The sequence below is a fragment of the Glandiceps talaboti genome, chromosome 10, assembly GCF_964340395.1.
Source record: "Glandiceps talaboti chromosome 10, keGlaTala1.1, whole genome shotgun sequence".
Lineage (NCBI taxonomy): Eukaryota > Metazoa > Hemichordata > Enteropneusta > Spengelidae > Glandiceps > Glandiceps talaboti.
The window spans coordinates 11,318,445-11,328,002 of NC_135558.1; the positions used below are offsets into that span (position 1 = coordinate 11,318,445).

Genomic DNA, 9,558 nt, shown 5'->3' on the forward strand with positions numbered 1-9,558 from the left:
ATTTGTTTACATTCAAATGATACTTTACTGTGGAAGGCATTTCACTTTAATTAAGATAATAAAACCAACTGATACCAGTCTGTCACCTCAGCTATTATACTAAACAATAACATAAATCAGCTACACATTTGTTTACATTCAAATAATGCTTTCGTGAGGGAGGCATTTCCTTTACTGAAGATAATGGAACCAAATGGTAACAGTCTGTGATATGTATACCAAACAATAATGTATATCACCTACAAATTTAACAAACAATGTTGTAAATCACCGATAAGTTTTATGACAAAAGGCAAAAATAGTGCCAATGGCATTTTAGCACAACTGTACAGTTTTTAAAAATGTTTATCCACCTGCTAATCAACACATGGTATAGGTGTTCAGTTGCCTATCCAACCCTGTTGTTATCTTGGCAATATACGCCGTCATTTGGTTGTTGTTATTGGGGTGGTCATGTTGCCAGACATAGTTGCATACATTTTTTGTTCACATGTCTATGAATCCCTGATGTTACCTTTGCAAAATACATCATCATATGGCTGTTGCTATGGGTGTTGTCATGCTGATAGGTATATTTGCATACATTTTTTGAATGTTCATTCATTTGTCTATTAATCCCTGTTATCTTTGTTATATATTTGTTGATCTGGCTGTTTGGCCGTGGTCTTGTTGCTAGGCATATTTGCATACACTTTCTGAATGTTTGTTCTCTTATCTAAGAATTCGTTATCTTTATGAAATACACCATGGTTTGGCTGTTGCTATGGGTGTGCTCATGGTTGCTAGGTCCAATTGTGTCAAAATGTTTTGAACAAAATCTGCAGAATAACACTTCTAGAAAAATCTCACCAATTTCAGTCTCATTGACCAAATACTTTTTGAGATAGCATTTTTTTTTACCAAACTTCACATTTTTTACACCTAATTTGCATATCGCTGATGAGATCAGTATATGCTTAATATGTCTTCATCTATACATCCCCAGATGCATCCCCATTAAATTTCAGCCCAATCTGGTCAATAGTTTTGGGATTAAAGATTTTTGACCAAAAATACACATTTTTAGGCCTAATTTGCATTTCACTGATGGGATCATCATGTCATGAACAATTATTAATCTAAACAGCCCAAAGAATGTTCCCGCAAAATGTCAGACTAATCTACACTAGTTTTTGTGTTTAAGTATTTTGATCAAAAATTACATTTCATTACCCAAATCACACACCAGTGGTAAGATTACTTTGATTTGAACAATTTCCCAACTAGACACAAAGGTAATGTACCCACCAAATATGGCAATCGGTCCAGTGGTTTTTGACTTTAAGTTGTTTACACAAACAGACAGACACTTTTCCATGCCTATAGCACTACTGAACCTAGTTCAGTTGTGCTAAAAACAATAAAACAAAAAGAAATGGGTGACATCAGAATGAAACTAGAAGCCAGTGAGGAGTATTAGGGGGTAATGGTAAACTTGAGTCTATATATCATTATATTATCTGAATGCTAACCAATTCTAATCGATGATAGTCACTGTGAAGGTGGTAGGCTAGTTGGCATACTTGCGTAAGAGACATTTTAGAGAAAAGAGCCAACTGTTTTAATATTTATGGCCCTTCAATAGAGTATGTGCCTTAATTACTGTATTTTCAAGTCTAAGTCTAATGTTTTATTCAAATTTCCCTTTCTAATTCATTGTAACCCTTCGCAATCAACATCAGCACTTCTATAGTCTATACTGGAATGTACCATGTGTACTGTCATACGAGCCCTTCCGTACGTTACAGTGTACAGTTGTTAGTGGCACTTTCATAGATGACACTGGTCAGTCGTTGGTGGTACTTTGGTAGCTTTCATTTGGCAGTCATTGGCAGCACTCCGATAGACTATGTGAACTAATGGCCCTTAATTACTGTATTTTAAAGTCTAACTCTACTGTTTTATTTAAATTTCCTGTTCTAATTCATCGTAACCCTTCGCAATCAACATCTTATTAACAATGGCAATGCTGGGGTCGATCATTTTGTGCATGTCAGGAGTAAAAGGGTCATCTGGTAAGGCTTCATGTCCTGTTCTCTTGAAGATGCCGTCCATATCATATTCCAGACACTTGCGTCTTTCAGCAGTTAACTCAAAACCAAGGAATTTCACTATTTTCCCAACTTCATCAATAGTATGTTGTTTGAGATCTGAGTATTTCACCACTAACAAGGGTTTAGTGAAATTCAGCCATGTAGTTATTTGAACTTGCCATCTTTTCTGATTTCCATTCACAAATTCCTGCCATGCTGTAAAAAAAGAATAAATTGGGATCAACTATATGGTTCTATCAGCACCATCTTATAAATAATGAGTTTTATAATAATATTGATACATCCCACTTATTTTAAATCTATTCTTGTCATTTTATCATTTTATTTCCCAGTTATATTTAAATCATTTGATTAGTCAAGGCCTAGTCGTGATTTACTCTGTCTGAAAGCATCACTATTGAAGTGTGAACTATGATTTGATCATGAAGAGGTTGTAAACTAGAACACTGCTCTTTGGAAATTAGTCAGCATGTGCTTTGTTTTATTTAAAGTATGTACCAAATGATATTCAGTTTGAAGTACACATTCTTAACATTTAGCCTAGTAATCAAATTATTGAAAGTCATTTATTATGCAAATGAGACATTAAAACTACAAGCTATATTGTCAAACTTTATATGACACATGCACTTTGTTATCATCAATGTATGTACTAAATTATATTGAATTTCAATTTCTTAAGATATTGCCTAATTACCGAAAACCGAAGTATGTACCCAAAATATATTCAATTTGAAGTACGCATTCTTAACATTTTATCCTGAAATCATTAATTAGGCAAATGAGTTGTTAAAACTACAAGCTATATTGTCAAACTTTATATGACACATGCACTTTGTTATCATCAATGTATGTGCCAAATTATATTGAATTTCAAGTGTGCATCCTAATTACCGAAAACCATTAAATATGCAAATTTATCATTAATATTCATGTCTTTCTTACAAAAACGTAATTAGATCTAGCCATTACCCTAAAGAATATGTGCACCAAATTCATTCAGTAAGGTAGCCATTTTAGAGAAAACGATGACACAGCCAGACATGTACACACAGACTTTTCATCTCTAATATATAACCCTCCTTACTGAAGGTAATAAAAGTAATAGTTCAAATGGCTGCCAGTGAATGGATGGGAAAACAGGTGCAATACCTTGCCTTTACATTGGGTTATATGCCTGAGGGCAAGGATACGATCAACATGACTCGTACGCATAGCAGAGTGCTTGTGCACTGAAGGCATACAACCCAATACAAATCAAGGCTATAACATGTTTTATATGTCTCCATGAATGTTAGTGTTAGGATTATGTAATTAGGATTATGTAAGTGTAGTTTATATTTGTCTATGACTTTGCCAAAGAGTAGATCAAATAAAGACATCTTTCATAATGTGCTGAATTTGATAATAATATTAAATAACCAGTTCTTTACAAAATCTTTGCCATTTTTTTTATGGTGGGAGAACATTATTCTAACAATCCGTCTTACCTTTGCTACGAAAGTCTGAATGTGAGGCAATTCCTGTCTTTCCGGCTCTTTGTCGGTTGAATTCTGCAAGCATTGCCTTATATGGATCGCGAATAAGGAGTATAGCAGCATCAAATAGTGCAGTCCTTCCACCATGTATCTTGACTGTCAATGTCCTGCCCAATGTGTAGTCAATAGTTTCACCTTTGAACCCTGCAAGTTATAACAATGGTACCTCTTAACCTGTCTCAAGCTGTGCTAAAACTACCTACCAGCAGCAAGTTGCTCTAGTGATCACAGTGTAATATTTCACTCCCTTCAGTTTGTCAAACATATTTGTATAATGGAGAGGAGAAAAGTTGGTGTAATCATCATGACAGGAAAGCACTTTATGATGAAACTGAAAAATTAAGTTTGATGTATCTTACTTTTAAGTTTTAAATGCTGGACAGTTTGAGTTTAAAAGCAATTCTGTATGCAAATTATTGATACTACAGAATGCAATATTTGTTTGTTTGGAAATTTAAATTTGAAATTGAATTAATTTCCTCCCAAAAAGAGATAAACATACAAATAAGAAGTAAACATTAACATCAAAAAAAGAAAAAGAAAACGATGACTCATATATTTATCACTAAAGAAAAAAAGGTTGATTCTCTACCATTCGACTGTAAAATCCCACTTCCATAAATAGACCCTGTGTATATCCCAGTTGCTTGTTCTATGAGATGCCGTGCCCATGTGTTCCCGGATCCTGGAAAACTAGCCAATGCAATGGGAGGGTGGGTGTGTTCAGGGGACAGTGATACATTACATTGCACTTGACTATCTGGACAGGAAAGAATATGAAAAAAGAATAAAGTTTGTTAATTAGCATACTAATTATGCAAATTATTACACACAGATTCCACTCATGAAGTGTACCTCTACTAAGTATTTTGTCATTCAATCAAGTACTTTATATATGGAAAAATCAATAAATTATGTAAATTGATGTCGATTGGCGAAATTCATTTGACCTCAACCATCAAAAAATGGATTACCTCATCTCACTCACAACATTTGAGAACCCCTTTGTTCAGCAGTTTTTTGAATGACTGCCCACCCCAACCACTACCCAAAATCTCACATTTGCCAATATACTTGTCCAGCAACTAGACTGGGCATTCAAGATCATGCTGTCATCAATGTCAAGAGTTGGTCAATCCTTCCTACTGTGTGTATGCAAATCATAGCAAATTTGGGTGCTGCACCGGAATACAATGCCATTTGTTGCTATGGGCATGGTCCTGTTGCTAAGCATATTTGCATTCATCTTTGTAATATGCATCATTATTTCACTGTTACTAAGGGCTTGGTCATGGTTGTTTGGGCCAATTGTGTCAAAACTTTTTCAAAAAAAACCTGCAGAATATTACCTCCTGAAACATGCCAACCAAGTTTCAATCCCATTCACCATGCAGTTTCAAGATATGTTTTTTACCAAAATTGAGATTTTTCAAACATAATTTGCATATTGCTGATGAGATCACCTTGTGAATACAGCTTCATCTACACATCTCCAGATACATCCCCCCCTCGAAATTTCAGCCCAGTCTGCTCAGTAGTTTGGGAATTATAGATTTTTGACCAAAACGACACATTTTTAGATCTAATTTGCATATCACTGATAGGATCATCACGTCATGAAAAATTATGAATCTAAACACCCCTAAGATCATTCCCACCAAATTTGAGACTGATCTGTCATGTAGTTTTGAAGTTTACGTTTGACCAAAAATCACATTTCTTGACTCAAATGTATGAGATGGTGCGATCACGCGGATTTCTTTTTTCATTCTCAACAAACCTGTCACTCAGTCTACTATATGACAGTTACTGTTCTTTTTATTTAGTACTTTAGATCAAGTGTGGATGTATCCTGCTGTCTAGTCGTTAAGTTCACTGAAATAGGGAGGGTTAGTTTTGTGTTTCCCCACCACGGATCTGCAGACTGCATGGGCTGGACAACACCCACAGAAAAGACCGACGCGAGGGTATTTAAGTGATGCGCACACTGACCAGAAACAGTTCCTTTTTTAGGCCTTAGAGGAATGTCACTTTTGGTTGCTGGGGAATTGTTCGAGGTGTAAAGGCAGTGCAGTGTAAAGGTTGTAGTCACGCAACAAAGAGGGCGTACTCATGTGACCTCAGGTCACATGTTACTTCATATTCTTGCTTGGTGCTAAACAGACTACACAGTTAATATACCGTATTTGGTGAGTAATATATCATGTATTGGGGAGACTTGTCAATTTAATGTATAAGTTCATTAAAGTTGTTTATTCACATATGTATAGTGTTGCGTGACGAAAGTTTACAGAAATTGAAGTTTTAGTTTTACACCCACAACTAATTGTGCAACATTTCTCATTCAAGCTTCAAGTCGTAACAGTTTGGAGCTTGGTACTTGCTCTGTATATGAATACATATAAGTATAACAATATTAATTTATTTATTACTGATTGTGCGCACTTAAATAACATAACTTTTAATAATTCAAATCGAACGTGTCATTATACTGTGGAGTACGCCCTGCCTGTCGACAAAGTCATCTGTATATAGTAGTTTTGTGCACAAAACATAGGTCAGAGTGAAACACACCTCAGAAATCCACAAGAGTATGTCCGAACGTACTAAATTATTTCTAAATGCCAGTGTAACTGACTGTGACTTCACATATTTTGGACTTATTTGTGTATGATATGGGTTATGTTTGTCTGAACAACTTGCATCATAATCGAGTAAGACAGGCCACTTTATTGTTCTGTAATGAATGATTTATAAACTTTTTAAGGTGTCTATGACAATCCTAGTCTGTAAGGTACGCCGTGACGGGGCGCCCTCAACCATCGGCCAACCCCTGAGAGGAGGCCGGTGAGGGCGAAACGTCACGACGTATCTTACAGTCTATGACAATCCATGAAAACAATATTTGCAATGCGCCTTACTATAACTATTCTGAAATTGCCGCTGTTTTCAAATCATCGCAGACTTTCACAACGTACTGTAATAAATATTTCCTCGCTGTTCAGGGAATTCAATATTCCTCGCCGTTCAGGGAATTCATGTAATACAGTCCAGACTAAGTCTATTTATTCCTCGAAGCATTTTGTCAGCAAGCAATAGTACTAGTATATTGACAGCTACAATATGGATTAATTATACAGTGTTACAAAGTTTACTGAAAATTTTTGACCCTGACCTCGACGAGCCCGAGCACACTGAGCTAGCTGTGCGAGTGTGATAAAATTTGAGATTTTGGAGAAGCCCTTATAAAATGGTATGGCTGTAATCTTTGAAATTTCTATCTCAAAATAGACTTTTAACTGTGTCACTATATTTTGACTAGTCTGTATTCAGACGCGGTTCATATTTTGTCGTTTTTCTAAAATTAAAAACCTTCTGAAATATTTATTTATTACTAATTATGTACGCATATATATAACCCACAACATGCGATATAATGATCAGCATGCACATTCTCTGATCCATACAGATGATACAGAACGCGCACTATATATGGCTACTCACTAAGCCTTGGATTCGAACTCATATATAGTCCGACGTCATGCATCTTCACTTCATGTCCAGCGCGCACCATGTTTAATTCTATTATAATAATAATAATAATAATAATAATAATAATAATAATGGTTTATTAATCCCAGCCATTGTGGCCAAAAGGTCTGTATTTGTCCGAAAACGGTCCGTTGGAAATAGTGTTGTGGACTTTAGCACAAACCCGAACACCTGCCAAAATGACGTTCTCCTGGAAACGTAAAAATTAGTCACGTATAAAATAATCTCGGAATGTTTGGTTTTAAAGAGATCTCGAACTAAGTTTGGTAGGTTGAGTTATAACCCTGTTCAGAGTGTGGGAATTTTCATTTAATTTGAATCAAAATATCTCAAATAACAGGATTTCTGATCGTATCGCGTTATCATGATGTACTCAATGTATATAAATAAATAAATAAATAAATAAATAAATAAATAAATAAATATATTGTAATCTGTAATGCTGGCGTGTATAGGTTGACGACATGGTAACATAACGTGAATACTGAGATGGCTGTTTTCAACCTTTGACCCTGTCAGAGCTTGCAAATGGATAATGATTGGTTTATTATATACAATGCTGTTAATAGTGTCGCTGATACAGAATTTCTTTGAAAACACTAACTAGTCTATTAGTTTTAATGAAAGATGTAACGTTGCATATAATGTTAATTACTACATTATATACATAGGCATACGTGGACTTTGAATTGCTTTAACGGTTCCAAGTTTTAACTTATGTAAATTTTGTTGGCTACTCAAATAAATTTATCAATCTTTGAATCTTGAATATTAAAATCTATGACAATGTGTTTCTATATTCTTTATTCAATGTGTTCCATTTTTCTTATCAAGTGCATGCACTGTACATTGACAATTCCAAGTTTGAAAGTGTAGTTTTATTTCGAAATTTGAAACCAAAATATACCAGATTTAAACTGAATGCCTTCCATAAGTAGAAATACTTCTCCAAAACTACTGGGCCAATTGACTTTAAATTTATTTTGTTGGTGTCTTGGGATGAGCAGTTATAAGTTTGTTCAAGACAAATTGACTTGGTCATTAATATGAGAATTAGGTCTAAAAATAATTTTTGGGGGTAAAAATATTTTAAAATCTCCAAAACTACTGGGCCAATTGAGTTGAAAGTTCTTGTATAGGTGTCTTGGGATGCGAGTTTGTTCAAAACAAGTTTATTAGGTAATTAATATGCAAATTAGGTGATATATTAAAAAGGTATAATATTTTACCAACTTTCTGTGTGAAATGTGTTCTGTAGTGTGTGCGAGTCATCATTTGAAACTACTAACCACTTTATTACTTTAACAAAAGTACATAGTGGAAGAACCGAACAGCAGAACAACTGCTACACATGTTACAAAAACAAAACAAGAAAGAGCGGAGATATTCTGACTGATAGGTCGCTTGTTTTTCTAGGCCTTACCAAAACATGACATTTTTAAGCCTAATTTACGTTTCCATGGAAACAGCTATCCAATTATGAATAATTTGTGTTACGATGGACATCACATATTCAAAATGAATGCCAAAAGAAAAGAAATGTTTTCCTATTTTTTGTTTTCCTATGGTTTATAGCCAATTTTTGCAAAATTCGACATATTATGGTCATTTTGGTTACCATGGCAATGGATGTTTTGATAATAATTACTTTATGAACTCAGCATAACAAACTACCCCAAACTACATTTCATATAAGATTTTGCAAAAAAATCCACATGATATGGTGATTTTGGTTACCATGGCAACAGATGTTCGTAAAATGACCACTCACAGTGCTCGGATTTGAATGTGAACTCCCGATCCCAATGGTACATGTGGCATATTGTGTCCGATGGACTCATGGAACAAAAAAGAAAAAACGCCAATTCAATAAACGTAGGAAACAGAGATAACTAAAGAAATCCCTCCAAGTTCACTACATCAGATTTTAGTCAGATTGGCACTTACTCGTCATACTACCTTGGTTACCATTTACTTGTAGTGAATGATGTACGAATGGTGTTGTTGATGGTGGTGGTGGTGGTGGTATGAGTAGTCGAAGTGGTTTTATAGTACTCTTCTTTTCCAGTACACATATTATCAAAGTAACGCATACAACCACAAACAGGATGCCTTGCCTTTTAACCATAATCTTGTCTCACAATAAGTCGATACTCTGGATCAAAACAAATGTTGGACTTCATGTAGATTTTCAGGTAGATAATGCTACGTAGTGTTATATATAGTGTGCTAAATAAAGGGAAATAACTAAAGATCGACAGGCAGCAAAGGTTATTGGTCCCTACTCGATACAGTTTATAACCTTTATCTACTGCTAACTTTAAGATACAACATATTGTCTTTTGCTGTAATAGAACAAAAGAGAGAAAAAGAGT

At 34.8% G+C, this 9,558-nt stretch overlaps 1 protein-coding gene across 1 annotated transcript; it reads right to left on the reverse strand.

Moving 5' to 3' along the window:
• Positions 1 to 1,944: 1,944 nt before the first annotated feature.
• Positions 1,945 to 9,311, reverse strand: LOC144440585 (sialate:O-sulfotransferase 2-like). Its single transcript, XM_078129971.1, has 4 exons — positions 9,131 to 9,311; positions 4,245 to 4,391; positions 3,584 to 3,775; positions 1,945 to 2,288 (listed from the first exon to the last, which is right to left on the reverse strand). Exons 1-4 carry the CDS (start codon positions 9,309 to 9,311, stop codon positions 1,945 to 1,947), a joined length of 864 nt encoding a protein of 287 aa, XP_077986097.1.
• Between the last annotated feature and the right edge of the window lie 247 nt (positions 9,312 to 9,558).